Source organism: Carassius gibelio, chromosome A1 (genome assembly GCF_023724105.1).
Source record: "Carassius gibelio isolate Cgi1373 ecotype wild population from Czech Republic chromosome A1, carGib1.2-hapl.c, whole genome shotgun sequence".
NCBI classification, from domain to species: domain Eukaryota; kingdom Metazoa; phylum Chordata; class Actinopteri; order Cypriniformes; family Cyprinidae; genus Carassius; species Carassius gibelio.
Genome location: NC_068371.1, coordinates 2,602,784 through 2,627,271, shown reverse-complemented (window position 1 = coordinate 2,627,271; position 24,488 = coordinate 2,602,784). Strand labels below are relative to the sequence as shown.

The window sequence follows — 24,488 nt, the reverse complement described above, 5'->3', positions numbered from 1 at the left end:
AAATTGTAGTATTAATGCTACATAATAGGCTATAAATAGATAAATTGTATTAACGCATGTTAAAGAGAAGCACGGATAGTTTCTCTGAAAAAAAAAACTATCACTTATACTAGACTCAATGTATTTAATTTGAATACAGCATAAACAAACTTAACAGTCTGTGCTTGATTCTCTTCTTCTACATGTCACTGTCTTGAGTCTGTCAAACAGATAAAAATAAGATTATAATACAATTCTGACTTTATAAAAACATATTTCAAATAAAACAATACGAATGAGAACATATGATGAATAAAACTATATTTAACAAACATGTTCTGGTTGTATTTAATATTTTCACAAACTGTGAGTATAAAGTAATTACAACTTTTCAAATAAAGTTATTTTATGTGCTTTTGGAAATACATTTTTACTATCCCTAATCAGGTGTATTATTTTGCATTTAGGTTCATTTTGACCACAGAAACCACAAACCACAAATTTGACCACAAATTTGCTTTCTGCAAATTTAATCGTTTAGTTTATTGTTTTTTATATTAAGTTTCAGGAATGTTTTTAATAAGGTGTGCAAAACAATCCCGCAACCTTATTGTCGTATCTACATTAACCTCTGTATGATGTATTTGGCCCCCTGTAATGATTTACTTATTTAATACAGTTCCTCAAATGTATGCCTTTCTTTAGAATATATTGCTTTGAGAAGTGCTTTTCCCCAAAATGTTTTATTCTCCCCCAACATCTTTATTCTTTTGTGTTCTGCAGTCAGCTTATGAACGTCATGAGGGGGAGAAATTATTATTATTATTTTTAAGTGAACTATCCCATTAAGTGTCATGCACAGAGGCGTTTTCACTTTAAGTTGTACAGTTATTTGATATGAAGAGTGTTACAAATGAAAGCATCTTTAAGGGTAAATAGTTCTGCACTGGAACAGTGTGACTATGGTAACTTCAGAGCTAGAACAGAGACCACCAGGAAAGTCAGGATGTGGGAAAAGCCAGCTTTAACAAGTCCTGTTTATGCTCCTTCAGAGAATCAACAGCAGGTGGCATTCTAGTAGAGGAAACGTTTAAAACAACAGAATAAAGAGAGTTTGGCCTGAGCTTCTATGAGGTTTAGTGCTGTAATGTGTGTAAACATAAAGAGGGCAAATGAAAACGGTGATATTTTGCTGTTTTTTGGGTGATTTATAGGTTCTCTCTTTTTGTTTGTATTGATATTCTTTATTTACATCTCTCTCTTTATCTCTCTCGCACACCTACACAACTAAACACTGGGTGTGGTTCAAAAAAATAAAAATTAATAAATATATGCATCATTACAATTCAGAATACGTGGATGGAAATGTATTTTATTGATTAGCTTATACTGATTGTACTTCTACAAGAAGACAGGGCTCAGAAATTACATTCAAAATAGAAAATTCGAGCAATATCAATAAAATGTACAACACATTGACATGTATACCCATCTGTCTGGCTGGACAAATACACATTAGGTTTAATTTCAGAGTTATAGCTTAAAGTAATCTTGCTTAAGGTTAAACTCCTGTCTACAGCTGGAACAAGGATTCCTTTGTGTCAGACTTCACCATGTTGCCATGGATGCGTTCTAAAGCATGTTAACCCGGCGGCGCTAAATATACATATATAGCAATACATAAACCTTTCTAAAAACAAACAAAAAAGGCATTGTAACTGAGGTACACCTGTAGAACTTTGTGAAAGCCAATGATTCACTTGATGAGTGAGCCATCAGAACATAAGAACCAGAGGTGGCAAAAGATTCTAGAGGTAGAAATTAAGATTTTTGTGAAATCAGTATTGATTTCATCAGCTGACAACAATCTATTAATGTTTACCTATTCATTTTTGTTTCTGTATTTATATTAATTTTATATAACTCAACCATTTTGAGTATATCATTTATGCCCTCCTTTACCAACACGGTGGGAGCTTGAAAAGTAAACACACATAGCAGATGGGTAAAAGCATGTAAAGGCCTTCCACTAATCACCACTAATTATGATTAACCAGTAACACTTTACAATATGGTTCCAAATCATTAATGCAAATTAGTTAACTAACCAACTAGATAATGCATTATGTATCTAGTACTAACAATGAAGAACAACTTTTATAGCATGTATTAATCTACAGTAGGTCCATGTAAATTTATTTATATACTATTGTTCAACTTATGTTCATTTATAACATTTATTTTTTAAACTGGCTACAAATGGGTTAGCATATAGAAATTACTATTAACCTAAACTTATAAATGAAGTAAAATATGGTTCCCTATCAGTCGTTTACGTTAGACGTTACGTTAGAATAGACTGACAAATGGGGTCTTGCCCAAGAGCCCAATCACCTTCGAGTGGTAACTAAAGTCAGCCTCCTCGGGCCACACCCCCTTCACAAATGCCACAGCCAGTTGAGTTTCCAAACGAGTTTGCTGGACCCTCTCATCAGGACCTCAGCATCTTAATCGAGGCTCAGGAGAAAGACCAAATGTCGATCACCGCGTCACGAGCTGACAGCTGTGATTTCCTGGGCAGCTGAGAGCATTGGGCTTGAGTGGAATCCTCCACCCTGTCCCAATGCTTGTGCTTGTGCATATACCCACACAGTGGGGCGGAGCTCGCGATGCAAAACCCGCATACCAAGGTACTTAGCGTACCATTGGCTTGTTTTGTTACCTCTCAAAAGTGATTGGGCTCTTGGGCGAGGCCCCATTCGTGGGACTATTCTGACATAACTCTCTGTTCCCTCCTTCAGGGAGTGTTATATACGTAACCTAGACGCTAATTGTAGGGATGCACAATTTTTTTTAATTTTTCAACTCATTTTAGTCAATGCAGATACATTGATATATTACATTGATATATTAGACTGGAAACAACACTAAGTCTCTCCTGTACAGAGTTAAAAACATTTTTTTTTTTTTTACATTTTGATTAGTTTAGTTTGAACTAAAACTTACTTTTGAGATTTAAATAAACAATGAAGTTTGTTTATAATGAGTATACATTGAAAGCTTTGAAAATAACTATAAGGTAATTATAAAGCAAACCTAATTATTTTATTTGAATATTTAATATTTGTAGATGGTCTAAAGCAAAACAGTTTTCATAATTCAGTTGAAAAAAAACACATATTACACATTAATGAATAAATCTGTATTTATATATAAATTATTGAATTTACAAGTATCTTGTTTGTGATTTTTATTTGTATAAGCTTTACCTTCTGAGCTTTAAATCAAACCATTCTTGTGATTTTATGACTAATTACTGCTTTATTTAATCATAACCACACTGCTGACATGATCTTATCACTGTCACACCCTGAGTACATGCAACTTACTCGTCTTATTAGCAAAGTGTATCAGCATAATTATTCATATTTTAAGCCATTATCGGCTGATTTCAATAAATTTCTGATAATATCTTGCATCCCTAGTTCATTTTTATTTCATGTCATCTACTGCATTAATGTTTAGAACCTTATTGTAAAGTGTTGCCACTTATTCTAACACTGATTTGTTAGTTTTGAGCAACACATACTTTTGTCGACTATCTGTCAAACAGATACTGTGAGAATATTTGATGCATACAGTGTCTGTGCTTTCTCAAAAGTTTGGGCTAAAACTAGCCTTTCCTCTAGCACCAGGTTTTGCCACTCTCGGTTAACAGTATGGCTTTAAAAAGAAAGCGCCAGCAGTATATTCACAGAGAAGTGACAAATATAGTGTCATCAGCAGCAAGACAGTGTACAGCAGCTTGTACCCTGCATGAAAAGGCAATTTGAAAACAAGCAACGATTTTTAACATTTCCAAAAACATCACTGTGACTGGAGAGGCATCTTCTAACTACTATACTATAGCTGTAATACTCATTGCATCAGCTACACTAAGGTGTATTTGGATAACATTCATAGACATTTATCAAACAGTCTTCAGCTTGATTTGTCATCATACACAGAAAACATTGAAGTGAAATGTGGATGAATCTTTAAGTGCTCATTAAGCTGTTTTAATGGAAATGTTACATTTACTACACATTATATAAAATTGCAAAGCAAGCATATGGATGTATGACAAAGTGTCTTCTATTTACAGCAATTTGTGAGAACAGCTCATAAGATCTTTAAGTTAATAGAGATGATAATATATATGGTTAATCTAACACTAATTACAATTTGTGATTGATGTGTTTTCTGTGACAGCTGAAAATGTATCAAGCATATGTAAGACAAGGCCATGAAAACCATCCTCGTGTGGATGTGGAAGTGCAACTAAATGTGCTGTCAAATGGTGACAGTAGCCCACGTGATTCTTAAAAATCTGAAGCCCACCTTGCTTTCTTAAGGCCAAGTATACTTTGATTTTAAGTGTACACGAGGGTAAAGTGCGCGTGACACAACTTTCATCCATTAGCACATGCAGGTCACACATGTGCATTGGTTTAGCACTAATCAGTTGTTCCACAAGGTGGCAGCACTGGCCCGGGCCATTGTTTCACAGCAGAAAACTAAACTAAAGAGACTGCAACAAGCATTGACAAGAGCATGTGTGAGGGGTTTATGAAAGAGTCAAAGCTTTCTTGTCGTCCAGAAGTTATTAGCAATAAAATTATTATGCACTCTTTTGACCCCTTAGCATTCCTGTAAAATTAGCTGAAATCGCCTAAAACACGCCGTGTACCGTGGAACGCTAACAGGTTAAACTAAAGTTACTGCTCTCCTCATGCATGCGCTTGTCAATGTGGTTTCGTCTTTTTAGTTTAATTTTCTACTGTAAAGCAATGGCTTGGGCCAGTGCTTCCACCTCGTGGAACAACTGATTAGTGCAAAATAAATTCAATGCACGCGTCACCTGTGTGTAAAGTTCGCACAGTTACAAAAATCAGGTGGTGTGCTTACTTATTCTGTTGAAGATATTTGTGTCACACTCACTCTACGTGGACCTTCTCGTACACATAAAAACCATAGTATACTTTCTGTTCGACTGAGCATCCAGTGACACAACTTCAGCTACATTTAATTTAAAAAGTCATTAGATACATTCAGAATAATTTAAGAGGCTATTGTGCCTCTGCACTCTACCAAAACAATCATCCTTGTTTAACAGAGCCACTGTGTAATATGTTCACTCTACTTCCATGTGGGTTTGTTGGTCCTGCTCAAGATGGAGTCTCTAATCTGCATGGATTTCTCTGAGAAACTGCTACTTTTAAGGGAACGCCCTCGTCCAGACTCTGAAGGAGTTGTCTCACTGATTCGACTGGAGGCCTTTACACTCTGAACCCTCCTAATAGATGGATCCCCACTCTTTGGCAAAGGTCCACTACTGACAGAGTCCGTTCTACCACCAGGCAATCTCTGGGAGCTACTCCTGGATACGCTCTTTGATGGTGTTCCTGATACGGCAGGTGAGGGCAAGTCTTTTATAGTTCTGGAAGAAGATGCTACAGTGTTGCGAGCAAAGCTAGGCAAAGGCGAAGAACTTTTCGGGGTGTTGCTAGGACTGTCAGGTGTTTGTCCTTCTGAGGTTCCTTGGGCTTGAGCTTGGGCCAAGGCACGCATCGTGGAACGACACATCTTTTCCTCTGGTGCTGGTTTTGAAATGTTTCGAACAGTTTTGGAATTCGTTTTCTTAATGGGAGGTCTGTGTTGAGCCGAGTCCTTCGCCCACAGAGAGGTGCTTGGCGTTGCTCCTCTTGGTGCTCTGGGATCCTCTGGAGGGAGACTTGAATGCCGTGTAGGTCTACCTTGCCTCTCGCCTCTTCTGGCTGGCATGCTTTGGTCACGAAGTGGACGTCTGGGTTCAATATTTTCAGGAGGTTTTTCGGCTTTCCTCATGCTGCTACTAGATCGATTCTGTCTTGTAATTGGCACCACTTTGCGCATATTCTGAGTCTCAGTTGCTGTGAGGTTTCTTGTCGGGCGGCTTGCATGAGCAATTACTTTCGATGGAATCTTGGTTTTGACAAGTTTTGTTTTGGGTCTACCAAATGCTCTTTCGCCAACTCTTCGCCCTTCAGCTGTGTCACAGCTATCTGTCTCTCCTTCCTCAGCAGTTACAGACGGACTGACAGATTCTGGACATGCTTGATTGACCATTCCCGCGAGATGTTCATCAATTGATGTTGACACAAAGTGACAATCGATGGACTCAAAATTGGAGGAAAGGGAATCGGTGTCCTGAATAACTCTTGGGAGGTTGGATTCCTGTGGCTTTGGGTTAAGTTCAGATCTTTCTTTTATGTTAGGAGAACTCTCAATCTCGGAACAGTCCAACACAATGGAGCAATCCGTCTCAGTGCAGTCCATGACATACAACACAGATTTCCTACTGGAAACAGTGGGATCCAGAGGCAACGGTGTGTCACAAGTTGTTGAGGAAAAAGTACTCGAGTCTGCTTCCTCTCTCTGTGATGAGATCATTTTGTCGTTCCATAATTTCTCTGGTTTAGGTCCCTCCTCAGAACTTTGACTAGATGGGGGCGTATCAAGGACAAATAATTTGGGAGAGTTTTCATTCCTTCTCAAATCTGTTACAACCACTTCACACTGGTTATCCACAGAAACATGACTGTTATTATTGATTTGGCTGGTTATCTCAAAGGGTAGAAGACCTGGAACTAGTTTGTGTTTCTCCACTGAGACATTTATGTGTCCAACACTTTGACCAGGTATCCCGTGCTTTGTGTTACTTATTCGTGGTGTAACTCCACCTTCTGAGAGAGAAGTGTAATTATTATTATTATTGTAGGGACCATTGTTCGTGTTGTAGCCAAAGCTTGAGTATCTAGCTAAAGGACTGATGGGTTCTGTCTCAGCCTTTGTTGAAGAAGCTAGCTTTTCATGGTAAACCTGACTTTGTGGACCCAGCTCCCTATTATCATCCTGTAAGAGAAGCCATGCCAATGTATTTCGTTGATGGTTCCTGCCTGAACGTGGCAGGCTGTTGAATTTCGTATAGTCACTTGCTGCAGACGGAGAGCTGAACTCTGTGTGATGGTAACGGCGGGCACTAGCCGAGCGCCCCAAAGGACTGTGTGGACTTTGAGGTCTTGATTGAAGCAGGAAGTCCAGAAGGCCTTCTTTGGTTAGGATGTCAACATCATTTTCACTGCTGCTGCGACCAAAACCTTCACTACTACCTGCCTCAGCATTGGCTGCACCCCAGGCACACCGTCTCTCTTCCAGTTCCCGTAAGCGCCGCTGTCTAGCTTCCTCTTTCAGTTCCCTGTCCAGGTTGTCCTGCAGGAGAGTGGACAAGAGATCACTATAGGAGTGTGCGTTCACTAATATAATGTTTAGCATGATTTGTAGTTTTAAGGCCGGGACACACCAAGCTGTCTGCAAAGAACAACAGTGTTTTCGCCTCACATCAGCTGCGTCTAAATCAAAAAGCTGCAATTTAACACATGCTGCAGGCTACAGTGACATGTAGCATGAGCAGATGTTTATCATTTCAAGATTTAAAGCAAAAACAGAATGGTCGGACATTAAATCTGTGATATTACAGAAACAGCAGACGGACTGAATGAAATTGCAGATTTATAATTTGACAGCAGGTGGCGCCTATGGAACAGCAGTGATACAGCGCTACGCTGTAAACAAAGCATCTGCGCTTATAAAGACTACTTTAATATGAATTATATTGAGGTAAGATGAAAAGGAAGAAGATGGTCAGTTCCTCTCAGAGATAGATTTATATAAACCCCCATATATTTGTCCTCCAATATTTTGAGCATCGCGACCAGCGTGCCTGATCTGCCTGGAGCAGTATTTTCTCCGTTTCACAGACTTCATAAAAATTCCACACAAATTATATTTTGGGAAATGATTGCAATGCAGTTTGTGTGCAATTCAGTAATAGAGATTGGCCAAAGTAAAACCAGTTTAGATTTATAGCCGGCCGAGCAGTGCATCTCAAGAACCTCAAACATTCTCACACTTCGAGAGACGCTCGTGGATGGCTGATGATCAGCTTGGTGTGTCCCCGCCTTTAAAGTCTTTTAAGAAATTATTTATTTTACTGTTTTTCGTATGAATCTGAACTTTTTCATGTTAGTCAATGCGATATGTACCTTTACAGCTTTTTTGAACTTTAGACAGAAATCTTGGAAAATTCTAAAGCACTCGTCCAGTTTGAAGGTGTCTTTGTCTTCACAGAAGAAGTCAATGAGGGCATTACCCTCCTTGCGCAAGTCCAGCCTGCGATGTTTAAGGTCCTGCAGGGCCTGTGTAGAGCTCTAGCAAACAAGAATGCAAGTGAGCCATTCTTATTCACATAAAAACATTAATCCATATAGTAAATTGAATCTAAATTGAGTGAATGATTAATTTACCTGCAAAAATGGATCTAGCTGCTGTCGCAGCTCATCATCATCCCGAATCTTCTGCTCCAAGGAACGTGTTTTTACATAGAGAGAGGAAAACTCTGCTTCTATATTTTCTACTGAAATTCTACAACAATAAAAATGTAAGTAAGCTGAGGAAGGGCTCATAAAAGTTTGGGTACATAATGACTACAAGAAAAAGCCAAACACTAATGAAATATTAATACTAGTAGTTAAATCAAAACAGATGTTCGGTAGTTTGGTTTGATACTGGTGTAGTCTTGCATGGCCAGATCTTTACAGTATTAAAACAACTCAATTTAAGATGTTGAAACGTTTCACTCTGAACCTGACTGCACTCTGAACATGTGTTAGCTTCTCTGGGAACTTCAAAAGGGCTTCATCCTTCTTCTGAGCTTCCTTTGTGAGAAAAATTGGAATCAAAGCAGTTAAAACAAAACGTTTCCTGAAACATTAAAAGAATTTGATCAGTAAATCTGCATCTGGTTTTGTCCTACTTACTAGTGCCACAAAATGAAGCAGGTTCATGCCAGGCTTGTTGGCCTTCGTGTCAGCCAGAGAGAGAAGCGAGGACAGATTGAAGCCCACAGCATTGCCTGCGTAGCCACCCTACGAACACACAGAGAACATCACTCAGTGTCTGCTGTGCTGTAAAAGCCATCAACCCTTTCTTGATTTAAAAATGTCAGGGAATGTTTTGGAGGAGTAGTTGAAAAGAAAGAGCAAAGGTGAAAAGAGGATTGGGGGAAATGTCCACAAAAAAGAGGGAAGATGAGGAGTAAAGGAACACTGGAAAGACAATAAACAGAGACAGAAAGAGACTTACTGCATTCATGATGTTTCCTGCTTGGAGAACCAAGTGTAGAATGGCATGGAGCTCTTCACAAGTCATTAGTTCTGTGGAATAATCAGTGTAAACTGAATTAAATTATAATTACACAACACCAACACTGTAAATGTTATTACTGTCCTACTGTCTACAGACTAAGACATTTAAAGCAATCAAATCCACATTTAAGTTAACAACTGCTACAGTAGAATTAGTTAAAGGGTTAGTTCACCCAAAAATAAATATTAGGCTGCGTTTAACTTAATCCCAAGGCATCCTAGATGTATATGACTTTCTTCTTTCAGACGAATCCAGTCGGAGTCATATTAAAAATAGTTTTTGATCTTTCAAACTCTATCATTGCAGTTAGCGGGTGTTGCGTTGCATCTGTCCAAAAGAAGTGAAATGAAAAGCGCCCATCCATAAAAAAAAAGGTGTCTCACATGAATCCGGGGGGTAAACAAAGGCCTCCTGTAGCGACTCAATGTGTTTTTGTAAGAAAAGTCTTGTAAAAACTAATGTTTGTTTACAGGATCAAAAGAAGTAAGAAGTTTCCTTACTTTAGCAAAGGAAAACCTCTCCTATCTGCTTATATATCAAAATCCCCCAATATTCTTCTTCATAGATCCTCGTTTTGTACTTTTTAATTAGTGACCGTTGTTTTGTTTTGACCTCTCCGCTGCGCTTCCGCATGCTTTTTATTTCACTTCTTTTGGACCGAATCAAAGACAATTTTTAACTCCGACTGGATTCGACTGAAAGAAGAAAGTCATATACACTCACTGTAAAACCAACTTAATTTCACTCAAATAATAATGAAGTTCATTGGACTTAATAGAAATACGTTCTGTAAACTCAAAATGCTGTTGTAGTAAGGTGAACTTAAAATGATTGCATTTTCTAGTTCCCAGCATACTTTGCATCAGCCAACAAGGAAAATAAATGTAGAAATGAAGATTAACAGAGAGAGACATAAGTTAGTAAAACGAAGCCTTATTTAAATTTTTGGGTGAACTAATCCTTTAATGCAGGATTAATAAAACTCAATTGGAGTTTTCTAAAGACTCCCAGCATCGATGGAGTGCCATATCTTTACATTTCAATGCTGCTGACTTGAAAGGTCATGAACCTTTGGTTTCTGATACAGCCACAGCTGAGTGACAAAAAAATAACTCTTCAAAATGCACGAATTGAATCTTGCTAAAAAGTTCACTTTACTGTTCATCAGTCCACATTGTGAATTGTGCATTGAATTACAAGGATGAGTTTGTGGAAGAAAGAATGAGAAATGTTCCACAGAGGTCAAAATAATATGTATCCATGACCCCTTAAAGTGTTTTGCCTGCTTAGCTGAAAAAAAAAAAATGACAATTGTTACATAAAAAAGTATTTAAAAATTCCTCCAAAATATGACATAAAGATCTTACCTTCAGTAGCCTGACGCACAATGTTAATCTCATGACTCATGACAGCACAGGACGGGAGGAACTCTTCCTGAAGTACCATAGCCTCAATACGCACTTCATAGCTTTAAAAGTGAACAGACAATCTTAAGTGACTTGAATTTTGTGCATGTTGTTAGGTGTTTTGTACTTCATTCAGAAGAGAGATCTCACCAAGGCAATTGAATCAACAGGAACATGAAGGAATCAGCCAGTGTCAGCTTATTTGGGTCTCCTTTGAATTCCCGCAGTCTTTTCACCTAGTGATTACATGTTATTTAAATCCATATGCACCGGTACTAGGGACTCCCAATGTATTCATACCATTTTTAATTTAACGGCTGATTTATTTGCTATCATCTAGCACAATGTTAATCTTTAAAGCACTAATAATTTTATATTAATCAATAACAATCCTTAGCAAACATTAATCTTAATGCACATTTTTCATTATCTTGTGATGAAAATAGTATACATAGTATACTACTATGTATGCCATTTATCAATTCCTGTATATAACACTTAATTATTAGCAGCAGTATTTATAAGCATTCATCTGATAAAAGATTACAGACTGTGCCAAGTACAGGCTCCAGTTTAAAAATAATAATAATAATAATAATAATAATAATTGAACAAAATACATTTAATTAACTAATCAATAGTCTAGTACACATTCCTTTTAATTATCTATTGGCCCTAACATTGTTGTTAATGTTAACTAAACCTTAAACTCTAAAAAAACATTTTTGTTAATTGAAGTAAAGATGAAATACAATAAATGATTAATATTAGATAGAAAAAAAAACAAAAATTAAATAAATAAATTAGCAAAATTACTGAAATATTAAGGGATTAACAAAAAGTAATTAAAGCTTTATAGAAATAATAATAAAAAATATATTGATTTTTTTTTACTAAGATTAAAATAAATTTAAAAGGATTTTTTTAAAATATTGTTTAAGCTCTTTGTTTTTTCCATTTTTAATGGTTATTTATTTACCCTTTATTATTTGTATTTTTTTTTATTAATATTTTAAGTAAATGTTATTTGTATATTGAACTGTTTATAAAAAGATTAATAAAAAAAAAAGAAAATTGGCTACATGTATCTCTGACAATCAGCGCATGTGATTTGAGGGTTTTAAATCATTTTTTATAATACACTTTGTATCTCTTTAACTCCTAATAACATAATACAGTGCACATGTAAGGTATTTCTCACCTCGGGTGCTTCTGGTAGAAGTTTGAGCAGTTCTTTCAGCGGTTCTGCTCCATATTGCTTACTGTTGCCCAGACGAATGTCTTCTACTATTGCATGATTGGACCTGAGGTAGCAAAACACAAGCACAAACAGACGATTCGCTTTAGGCTCTTCTTCAACCATCTTATTCTTCTTCAACATGAGATTAACCCTTCGCAGGACACTTCAGTGTATGATCCAAAGAAAGCTGTACCTTCACAAGGACAAATTACTTTGCACTCACAGTACATTACATTAAGGTTAGGGGTATGTTACACTGCATACCATCAACACTGGCTCTAAAAACGATTTACAAGTCTGTATTTTTAATGACGGTGTGTCATAATAGCAATAAACTAGGAATTTTGATTTGAATGATTCTGATTAATTGCCCTAAAGATTATGTAGAAAAATCTAACTACCTAGTAGTTCATTAATTGTCAGTGTAAAAATGTAAATGCATATTGGTGTCCACAAATCCCCATAACCAAACAGACATCAAAACCTTTGATATTCAACATAAAATAAATTCAAAGATCACTTTTATTAATCGAATCCTGCTGCTAAAAGTTCACTCTACTGTTTATACTCTACTGTTTACTGTTAATTACGTACTAAATTTAAATTTAAATATAAAACAAAATTTAAATGAAATAGTTCACAAAATGAGTAAAAAGAAAATGTAAAATCAATTTAAAAACTAAACTAAAACAGTACATATATAAAACTAAAGTAACACTCAGTCTTGGTGATTGTTAGCACAGTGATTTTTAACCATTTAACTACTGGCTGATTGTCAAAAGTGAGCTCATACTGTACACCGCCCCCCTGGAAATCTGCATTGAGTACATCTGAGCTGCTTTCTAACAGGTTTTGGTGATTACTTCTCTTAATAAAACCCAAAATTACTTTTCAAATATGAATAATAAGTCAAAAAGGTGTGAAAACATTGAACAAAAAAAAAAACTTGATAGTGTAAGTGCATTGCTTTTTCCCAAAGTCCTTTGTTCTCGAGGCCTGGGACTAATTGTAACATTGTCTCCTGTACGAGTGACACAAATATGATTTTACTACTTGATCACAGAAGAAAGCATTGACTTTTTGCATAATCATTGATAGTCCTGCTGCCTTTGAGGATGTGGAAAAACCTGTTCATAAATAAACAGAATCCCTGTTTACACAGGACACATCCACTTTCACCTGCCCTTTGGAAACTGGTTTTATCCTTAAAACATATCTTATCATATATAACATATATATCTGTAACTAGTATTCATAAGAGTGAATGCAGACGGCATCCTAATGTTAACCTCAAAGTATCAATCAGAACCTGAAAGCTATTGATCTTTCCACAAGAGCATTGGGTTTCTCTTGACCGCCAGATCCTATTTCTGTGCTGGAGCTCATTTACACACATGCTTTTACACATGACCACGCTGAGAAACTTACTTCTTGAACTGTTTGAGGAAAATCCCAATGTTCATTCCTCTCTTGGAGTCCAAGATGCTGATCTGGGAGAGGAATAGAGACGGTGATTAAAACGGATGGAAAGATACACAAAGCACAGACAATGTGTGTGTTCTGTGATTAATTCCCATTCAAATGTTTGGCCTTCAGGGTTTTGTGGCACGCTGATTTGAATGAAGAAAACTCCTGTCTTTGATGTCGCAAAACAACTAGTTCAAAGACAAGTGAAGTAACACTTTATACTTATTTTACAGTGTCCTTGTTACATGTTACATATACTTAACATAATAATAATAACAGTTAATTATGCATAATTACATGTAGCCCTAACCCTAAATCTATATAGTAAGTACATTGTTCTATAGTAAACTAATTACTAGTAGTAACAGGGACACTGTTATGTAAATGTAAACAATTATTGCAAAAATAAACACCTTGGGAGTAACTGGACCATGCAACATGAAAGTGAACTCTTTTATTGTTGTTATTATTATTATGCAACAGGAATTAATATCTTTCTAGTTTCTGGAAATGATATGAATTTTTAAATTAATTTAAATTAATCTTAAAGGGCTTGTTCAACCAAAAATGGAATTCATTAAAATCCATAAAACTTTCATCCATTTTCAGAATGCAATGGCGATTTTTGTAATAAACCTTGATAAATTTCTGTCCGTCCACTGAAAGCCAAAATTTTCACACTTTAAATACTAGATTCTCATGCATCAAACAAGCATTTTTGAGCAATGTTTATTCATGGATTAAAGCCTAAATTAAACCGGTTCTTCATACAAAACAATTTGGTTTGGGTTTGAAACAACATAAAAGGTGAGTGACTGATGACATCATTTTCATTTCTGGGTGAACTATCCCTTTAAAGGCCACAATGCTGTCCATGTTTTTTTCTCATTAACATAATATCAGCACTATGAAAACCTCAGTAGTGACTCATTCTGAGTCAACTAAACAGACCCACAATCTGTCACTCTCTCTCTGACACACATTTACATGACCCGTGTGTGATACGTGTAATATGTGACACATCACAAACTCAAAGGAGTAGCTGGGTGGCGTCTGAAATTACAAACGAGACACACACACACACGCTCCACGCCACAGAAGCGTCATTAGATCTACACAGGTACACTCCATGCCTTCGTGGATAATTACAAAGCTACTCAGACCAGCGACAACCACACAAAACAACACTAAACACAGCTGGTCGCTTAGACACAAATCAGCAAGCTCACGGGAGCGTGTGTTTTGGGTAACAGGGACATGTTTGTCTTATGTGCAGGTGGTTGCACACTCAATAATCTTTCTTATAAACTAGTATAAAAGATGTTCATACATGAAAGGAAATGCATGCATTATAAGCAACTGGTAGCATACAAAAATACATCATATCATACGAAATGAGTGCAATTTGTATGGAACAGTAATGATTTGTGCATAATGCTTATATACTGTTATAATACCAAATCAAGTAAACCCCTTAAAAATATGATGCAATTATTTTAATCTTATAGATTGAATACAATATTCATTCTATGAACCTAAAAAGATTCATAAATATTGATTTGAATCAAAGATGCTCATGCTGTTTATAAATAGCTAATTTTTTTACATATTTAAATATGTTCTAGACACATTAAAAATAAAAGTTTCAGTGTCTGTGCAAACTTACGAAAATGCATGCATGTACGCAAACCAACAATTACTAATAAAACCGTGTTAAATATAAAGATGTTCCACTATAACTTGATATAGTAGATATATAATAGACAGATTTCAGAATAGGAATAAATCTTTGCTGAATTAAGCACAATGCGTATAGATCGTTTTGGGAGAGGTGCAGTATAACTCAGTTGAGAAGATGTATATCAGTATTGATGTGCTGTAAGTGTTGATTATAGGATTTGTTTCTCAGATCTTAAATTATCAGTGACCCAAGTCGACATGTGATTATACAGCGCACGCTGTTCAACACGTCATTTTCCTAAATATGCTTTTAACAGATTAACAAGATCCAATTACACTGACTTCCAAAGACCAAAGAGCTGAAGCTCTTCAGAAGGCAGAGAAGACACAAAAAGAAACGAAAAACCTGTGTATCTGGTAGAGATGCATGATTCACTGATGGTCAAATCCATATCGGATCATAGTTTTTTGTGTTTTTTTTTTAAATCAATGTCATGCTTCTTTATTTTTGCTATGTGGGAAAAAAATTATCATTGTGCTTTTATATAATAAATTTGTCCCCAGGCATGTATCATTGTTTACTTGTAAAGTTTTAAGATTCAAATTTACAAAATGTATATTTATATCTAATATTGGCCAATATTGATAAATAAGCAATATTGGTTATCAATACCGATTTATCTTTTCCACATTGGTGCATCCCTAATATCTGGTGACATTGGGTTTCTGAAACACTGATAATAAGTACCTTATATTGTGTGGCAGTTTCAAAGTGAAATGTGGCACTTAAATGCACGTTACAGGCTTGAATTGCAGTTGTAATTTTATGAGGTTGGTTCAAGTATTGTGGCAGTTTAGGTGGCAGTAATCAAATGTTCGGTGACTGTCACTTAAAGGTAATGCTCTATCCTAACATTCCCCCTACTCCGAACCCAACCCTAAACTGCGAAAAATGCATTCACTGACGCAACCGTGCTACTTTACCTTACTTTAACACAGACTTGAGCTGTTCTCACAGGATTTGTACCAGTGTGAAACATAGTATCACGTCACGTGAGCTACAAAGCAAACCTACAGTGACGCCAACATTCAAAAGTATCAGTTTTCAGATCTCACCGAATGTTACAATTGTCACAATACAAACTTCTCCAAATTGTTACAAAGTCATCAAATGACTTGATTGGAATTCTAACCCTGTGAAATTATTTTTGCTTGGAATAATTTACCTGTATGTATTAAACAGATACAAGTTGAAATTATTTTTAGAAGGGAAATTACAAAATGTCTTTTTTATGATTAATTTATAGAATTCTTCTTCCATTGTTGACATATCGAGGACCACAATGGAAATAAGCCTAGGGACGGTTTTGAAATGTGTATGAATAAGTCTTTATGGGCTTTTTTTGTATTCTATCTTAAATTTAGTCAAATAAAACAAACAAAAAAGAATAAAAGCTGTCAGTGCTCATTTCAACTGGAAACTGCTGTAATTTTTACTTATTTGCATGTTTTTGAGTTTCGCAGAGACGTACAGTAGGTAGAGCCTGGGGAAGATCTCAACACAGTATATTCTATTCAGTCAATTTGAGAAATCAATTCAACTTAAATAGGATGTTTCAAGACTGCTGGGTGTGCAAAACACACGTCTACCGTGCCAAGACAAAATAAATGCACTGTCTAACAAGCTGAAGCTATTCCAAATGATGGATGATTCCTTACCTGATCCTTGCTCTCCTTAAATGAACCTCTGGATCTCCCGGGACGAGGATGTCCACTGCTTGTCTGGGCTCGAACCTCCTCTTGCTGCCCAAAGAGCTCCTCCACCGTCCTCACGTCAATCTGATACTGCTGCTGTCTCACTGCTAGAGTCCAAATGTTGGGTTTCCCCCGAACTTTCTCCTCTGGAATGGTTTTCCAGAAGAAGCTCCGCACCCGTCGTTTCTTGCGTGAAGCATGCGGTTGAGTCTGGGGTGGAGGAGGAAGAGGCGGAGGCGGTGGTGGAGGACAAGAAGTGCTGTCATGTCCATGACTAGGAGAATTCGTTGAGGTTGTAGAGGGCTGAAATGGAAGCGGTTTCACTATTGGTGTGGTACAGTCGCTTGCCGACTCCTCCGCATCAGTCACGCTTGCCATGACAAGCATTACATTAGCAACGACACCAGTCCTGGAGGACCAGGATGTGAAGGGAAATTTATACAGCTTCTAGGTGGTGTCTGTTGGAGTCCCAAGGTATCTCTCACTCATAGTCGCTAACACAACTAACAGACGGGTAAATAATCAATCTCTTAATTAGAATTGATCGCAAAGGATTCAGAACTGAACGTTAAGCCAATGTCTTGACATTCCACTTATTTTATCTTCACTTCCTAGTCGCATAATGCCGTGCTGTTCCTTCCGAGCTTTTGCCCACTGAGGTGGGGTCAGAGGTCAACCCTTGGAACTGCAAGAGGGACAGACAAAACACACACACATATACAGAATTAAAATTACTCAGGTGCAGTCAGGCGAAGGAACTTGGAACCTAAAAACAGAGGAAATGAGAACGTAACAGACATCAAAAGAGATGGTTGTGCACTTCTTAAGGCAGTGCTATTGTTCACTGGGGACAGCCTGCTTTGTGTAAAACGATCTTGACGGACGAACCAAATCTTCACTAATGAAAACCTCCAAAAGGGATTTGTACTTCTCATGGCAGCACTCATCATTAAATACCTTTACATAACAAATCTGGCTGCATTAAAGGAGTAGTCCACTTCCAGATTACCCAGGTCATCCGAGATGTTCGTGTCTTTCATGTCTCAGTCGCAAAGAAATTTAGGTTTTTGCAGAAAACATTTCAGGATTTTTCACCGTATGGTTCCAGAGTGACGTCCAGCTAGTGCACGATGTGCATTTGTGGTTCAAAAGTATATAAATAATTTTAAAGAAGATGACTGATGGTTTCTCTAGATAAGAGCCTTATTCCTCAGCTAGGATCATGGAGAGCTCTTTGAAGCTGCACTCAAAATGCAATTCTTTACCTTCAACCCATTGGTCTCCATTGAAGTCCATTATATGGAGAAAAATCCACAAAAATCTTAATTTGTCTGTGACTGAAGACAGAAAGACATGAACATCTTGGATGACACGGGGTTATTAAATGCACATTTTATTCTGGAACTAATGCTTTAAGGATGCATTCAGTTCGGTGCACATGTAAAAATATAGTTTTATTATTAAGAAATACATTGTTTTGTGTTGTTTGTGAAAAGTCATCCGAATGGTGTACACTCAAATGTAATAATACTAGTTTACTATAAATAGCTTTCTGTGTCCACAAAAAAATAAAAAATAAAAAATAAACCTGGGATATGATGGTTGATCCGTGCAGCTAACACTTACTTAAAATACCTGAAGAACAGCAATACTAACACCAGTTAAAATCCTACTGAATGCATCTTTACAATGTAGGTAAAACGGCTCATGGTGTAAATCGTCTAAACACTGTTCTGGTTTATTTGCTGGTAACTCGTTTTATGCTATTATAAATTAATACTGGTGAACGTATTGGCCATTCAATGCAGAATTACATAATTAGAGTAGTTTTCATACTGGTGGTGATTCACTCGTGCCACTTCTCTTATTTGAATATGCAAAGCAGCTGACATCAAAGTAAAGTGAGGTTGTCAAGGAGACCAGCCAACAACCAGTTCTCACAGATTTCAGATACACTGTAGTTGTAACATTGTAACATTGCTACTTGTGAGTGCTGGGATTGATCAATGCAGAAGATGAAAGGATGTTCTAGAAACAGATAACACAAGACACCAAGTGCTGCAAACCGGAGCTCATCATACAGCTACAGGCTCTCATTCGATCCTCTAGGCTTTTACTTATTAAAAGACAGCAGACGTCACAGGAAGACTCTGTTTCCACGCTGGTTCAGCTGAGTTTGGCACAAGCTACTATGTATAATTTATTCATATGTAAAAGTAGGTGTATTTTTCCTTTTAAAGTCTTCTTCTTCAGAAGAGTAGCTGAGATGCTGTATGGTGATTTAACATGGATTTGACAAATAATCCATGTTCTTATAACAATATGATAATATAAGTGATTCACCTGTTCTTTTCCTTACACACAATCATTTGATTTTTTTCTGCCAGCTGCAAATCCTGTTTTATTTATTTATTTATACCTCATTTTGGAGTAGCATTCACAAACACAGTTGATTTTAAAACTGTTGAAACAATAAAGCATGTCCTTGTTTCTACAGTGTGTTGAATTCTTTTTAAATATATGAATGATGCTACGATGCATTACACGATAGAATACTTCAGTTTAATTATAAAAAGAGTCTCTGGACTATGATTTGAAATCGACCTCGTCACAAATCTGAGTGTTACAGACATTTTTAAGTACACTTGATGGATTTCGGAGCACATTTGGAAAGAGTGAACAGTGTGTTAATAAACACACACACACACACACACACACACACACACTGCACCCAGACCAGTACACTTCTGTTCACATGCTCGGCTGTTCCAAATTAATCCTCCTTATGAGAAAATCTCCTGATATTTCTCACTCTTTGTTTGTCAGCGATTAATCCTTTTGTTTAGAAAGGATGTCAGAACAGGATCATCTAATAAAGTAGATGGTATTCAGGTTAAACGCATAATTATGGTCTTAATTCTGTTCAATTTCAAAGCCTCTGTTCAACACTGTTCTACCTCTTACATTTAGTTCATGTGTATTGGTTGATTCAGACGTTAAATAATATTTTTGACCTAATTTATTAAGATTCTTCAGAAGACCCAGAGGCAGCAGAAGATACAAAACTGGATTAATTTTCATCTAACATAACACTAGACCTGTTTGCCTTTGGGTCCGTTTAATCAGAAACACACCGGATGTCTAGTACAGTTCCTTCAGAGGAATATCTGGGAGCAAGGAACAGAACCCAAACAAAGAAGCTTTGAGAGATTAATAAATAGTTGAGCAGATTCAAGTCTTACTTGTGCTTGTGCTTTGGATTCAGCATTTGGTGCAAGTGTATCTCTGCATGCCAGCCATTTATCAAAGTCCAAACACCCACAGGGTCTTGAGAAGATTAAGCTGCTTTCACAAAGACCACTGATAGAAGCCACAGGTTTGTTTGAGACCCAGACATGCTGACGTCATCTGCTATGCAAATCATGAGGCAAACATTCATGCAATGCCAAGTGTGATGCTGATGATTTGTGGATCTCAGCATATGTCAAATACATACAGCAAGGAAAACATTCAGGAATGCTGACCACCGTAATTTTGTGTAGCAGGTATTACAGTGAATGTGTGGCCTACTTTGATCTTTTACCAGCTGTTACATTTTAGACCTCGCAAAAGGGAAATATTCTCAGCTTCAAGATCTCTTTAAGTCACTGAGGACACAGTTATTGTTATATCACTGATGGACTGGAGTGCTGTGGATTATTAGGATGTTTTTATCAGACTCTCATTCTGACGGCACCCATTCACTGCAGAGCATCCACTGATGAGACACTGATGCAATGCTACATTTCTACAAACCTGATGAAGAAACAAACTCATCATAATCTTGGATGGCCAGCATATTTTCTTTCTTTCTTTTAACTAAGTTAACTATTTCGTTAACTTTAAATGAAAAATATTAATATTTTAGATTCGCATTCAAACTATTTTTTGTATTACAAATTTGTATCAATATTTCTGACACACACAAAAAATTGCAAGAAATTATTTTGCATACATGTTGCAATAAATACTTCATTTAAAATCTAGAGTGATGAGAATGTACGTTTGAGTATGGAATTGTAATATAGTTGATTTCGTACTGATAATACGCATACTAAAGGTGCAGAATATCTTTAATTATAAATCTCTCTTTGTCTGATTCTGTCCGTGATTTATTTATTTTTAATTCAACAAATGAAATGTTGTGATAGTGTCGTGATTTCTCTTTGATGAATCTTCTCCTTATTAAATTTAACCACAGCTGAGAGGCCGGATGAGGCTTGCCCTAAATACAGATTGAGAGGATGATATTATAATGAAGAGACAGAAAGAGGGAATCAGATCAGGGAAATCTTCAAGAATTCCTAGAAGACAAACTAATGCTGAAGGTCAAAGAATGAATCACAAACTACAACCATTTCTGCGCAACACACACTAAAGCATCAGAGCAAATCTGATATGAGAAGGAATTTTTCAGTTTCTGGGAAACCCATGAGGGGTATTTGAGTCATGAAGATCATCCTGTCCACTTGGGAAAGCTTTAAAAGTGCACTGCCTGGGAAACTGTCACTGATTCTGCGTACTGGGCATTAATACTAAATCTTCTGAACTGAATGAGCGTTTAGTTTAAACACACGAACACACACACACATGCTCACATCACGGGCACTCAACACTAACATACATGTGTTCTTCATCACAAACAGATACGATTTTCTGTCTCTCGCTGCCAAAGTCCCAACAGGAACAGCTAGTAATAGTAGACAGTGAAATGACCGCAATGAAATATAAACAGCATCATGTGCAAACAAAGAGAGTGGGAATAAAAGCACACTGGTGTAATCCAAGCTCCCGGAATACCAAAACAATCCTAATGCATCTTGATGTCTAGCAAAATGACATTCACATTTAATATAGAGCGGCTGCGCAATAGAACAACTTTCTGGATTTCTGATCATTTTATACAGGGAATGAATCAGTGGCTTGGGTTGCCAGATAAGTAGGGATGCTGAGGTCCAAACGGCTGATGTTTATGTGTGTGCAAATGAAGGATCTAGATGCTTGCTGCTGAATTGAGTCCCTGTAGATCCCTTTAGAATTACAACAACTAGAAGCGTTCACCATGACAGCAGTGTTGTTATTGTTCAATGAAAGTATTAAAAATCTAAAATATCTGAAATAAAGATGAAATACAATACTGAAGAAACATCATTTATATTGATTAAAATGTGAGCTTTAAAAGCTTGGGAAATTAGAAATGCGGCATTGGCAACTAACTGAAATGTAAAACATTTAATAAAAATAAAAAAAACCGTAGAATTCAAATAAATGTATTTTAACAAAATGAGATGAAAACTGAAAACATAAAAATAAGAGTGTTTTCTGTTCAGATGCTGTATTCCTGTTATTAATTATTTCTGTGAATAGAAATTTGATCTTTAATATCTGTTTATTTGATTAGATAATTTTTTAAGAACAATTATTAAATGTCACCAGTTATTAAGCCTACAAGGGAAAAAGCTAAAAAAAACTTTAGAAATGTCGCATTGGCAGACCTGAAATAAAATAAGTTGGAACTAAAATATCTAATACTAAAATTTAAAAATAAGTTTAAGCTTCAAAAATGTACCTTCAAAAAACAAACCAAAGCTTAAATAAAAAACATATTTCTGTTATTAACTGTTCTGTCTGTCTGTGAATAGAGATTTAAGCTTTAATATGTCTGTGTTTATTGATTACAAATCCACACTGTGATATCTCCTGTACAGTTAGCAATAACCAACTAAACTATTTACCAAAGAACGAAAAAGCTTCACTGTCAGAACCCAAAGCAGCTCACAGATTCACAGTCATGCTAAGATAGTGTATCCATGCTAATCTATCAAGTCAGTACTTTAAGGGCACTTTAAGGTGTGTTCCCATGGCAACATGACAACAGACACCCCCCCTGCTCACCCCACCCCGAGGGAAAACTGTTCCCGAAGCTTTGTTCCAGAACTCCTGAATGGATTGTCTCCCGATTCATCTCACCATGAGAAATGAGACGGTCTCCTAAAGAAGCCGGCTTCAGAGAATTACAATAAAAGCAGCTCTAGTGGTCTCCTCGGGGCATTAAACAGCACACACCTTCAAAAGTCTATTTTTACACTCTTCACCTTTTATGACTTATGACAGAATTCAGATGATGTAATGTTTGCAGACCCATGGTCAGACACAATAAAGGTAAATAAAGGAGGCACTGGTGGCTTTTGAGCAGGAAGCGTGCTATAGTTTTCTTATTAAAGTCTGTAGAGATCACAAAGCAGCTGACTCATGAGGATCCTCCAGTAAAACCCTTCAGGGACGCGATCACACTAAAGGCTACTGAACTAAAGATGAGTGTTAATGAGGAGAGAGCAGAGAGAATGATGGCTGGAACGGTGGAATCAATACACCTGTCAATCTGCAGTGTACTCAGAAACACATCATGTGTTTCCACGCTTGATGGGTTCATTCCAAAGGCATAAGGGTTTTTCTATCACCTTACATTAACCCTACCCCTCACACATAACTACAGGCATCTTTACATTCTCAAAAAACTTAATTCTGTATGATTTATAAGCAGAACCAGAACAAAAGTCCTCACAAGGTCATAATGTACTGCTCTTACAATCCTCGCTTGGTCCCCATAATGTGGGAATACAAGGTACACACACATGCATATATGCCCAAGGGACGCATAAGGTCTAGAACAGGACATCAAAATCATTCAGCAGCTGAATTCCCTGTAAAATCCACAATTACATTTACAGAACTAAACAAGCTGTTCAAACTGGGTTGAAGCACTCACCGTGTTTACAGTCTGAGGAACGGATGTATAAATGTGTGATGCGGCAGGTGCATGTCTCGAGAGCAGGTGTGTGTCGAGCTCAGACACAGTGCAGAGACGCTCGAAGATGCAGAGCGTTACAGCCAGCGGACACACTGCGTGCGCGTGCTCGTGCGCGTGAGAGGAGCGAGCTGAGCTGACGCGCACGCGCCGGCTCAGGTGAAAGAGTGTGACGTCAGCTGTGGCGAGTGTAACACAAATATTGATATTGACGTGTGGCTGGCTGTTTATTAAACATAAGCAGGTGTATTTGGCAACCATGGAGATGATGGAGCATTGTCCAGAAACAAATAGCAATTCGAGGGTAATTTAAGAACTGCTGACTGAAATGTATTCAGTATCTTCAAAAACTGTATGAGCTCGAATACCATTACCATTTTTTCCAAATCCAAAGGCAGCGCGCAGTGATTTGCATACATTTTGCTTTTTAGGGAAACGAAATGAAGCTGCTTTTAGGCACTAGAGTCAAGCATTAGCTACTTCAAGCCCGTTTCTATCAATTTAATGTAAAAATATAATTAACTACATTCTCAGTGCCATCATAGTTTTCCATAATAATAATAAAACTAGGAGCCACTAGGAGACCTCGACAAACTTCAAGGGAAACCCTTTTAGAATTATTTAATTGTATATTAACATAAAACTAAGGATGCACATTAAACTGGCATAATCTTTTGAGTTTATTTGTATAACAGAAGCACCGCAAGTACTTATCGGCTCAGATATGAAGGCTTTTTAATATTGTCTGGGACAAAAGGGGCTTTAGATTCCAAAAAGTGGAGAATAATTGAGTGATTATGTAACACTAGATAAAGTCCGTGGCAACACT

At 36.9% G+C, this 24,488-nt stretch overlaps 1 protein-coding gene across 1 annotated transcript; it reads right to left on the bottom strand.

The window, feature by feature from the left end:
• Positions 1–1,331: 1,331 nt before the first annotated feature.
• LOC127952967 (FH2 domain-containing protein 1-like) lies at positions 1,332–23,749 on the bottom strand. Its single transcript, XM_052551890.1, has 12 exons — positions 23,621–23,749; positions 16,777–17,497; positions 13,339–13,400; positions 11,872–11,974; positions 10,821–10,906; positions 10,632–10,732; positions 9,202–9,272; positions 8,877–8,984; positions 8,704–8,774; positions 8,364–8,481; positions 8,103–8,267; positions 1,332–7,269 (listed from the first exon to the last, which is right to left on the bottom strand). Exons 2-12 carry the CDS (start codon positions 17,197–17,199, stop codon positions 5,158–5,160), a joined length of 3,420 nt encoding a protein of 1,139 aa, XP_052407850.1. The 5' UTR covers positions 17,200–17,497; positions 23,621–23,749; the 3' UTR covers positions 1,332–5,157.
• Positions 23,750–24,488: the final 739 nt, after the last annotated feature.

Bases quoted from the DNA above. Each gene is read 5' to 3' on its own strand.
- LOC127952967 (XM_052551890.1), bottom strand. From the start codon at position 17,199: ATGCTTGTCATGGCAAGCGTGACTGATGCGGAGGAGTCGGCAAGCGAC. The intron at 10,733-10,820 runs GTGAGATCTCTC...TCACTTTTAAAG, and splicing joins CTGTTGATTCAATTGCCTTG to CTATGAAGTGCGTATTGAGG. The intron at 8,482-8,703 runs GTTCAGAGTGAA...TTATTGTTGTAG, and splicing joins CATGTTCAGAGTGCAGTCAG to AATTTCAGTAGAAAATATAG.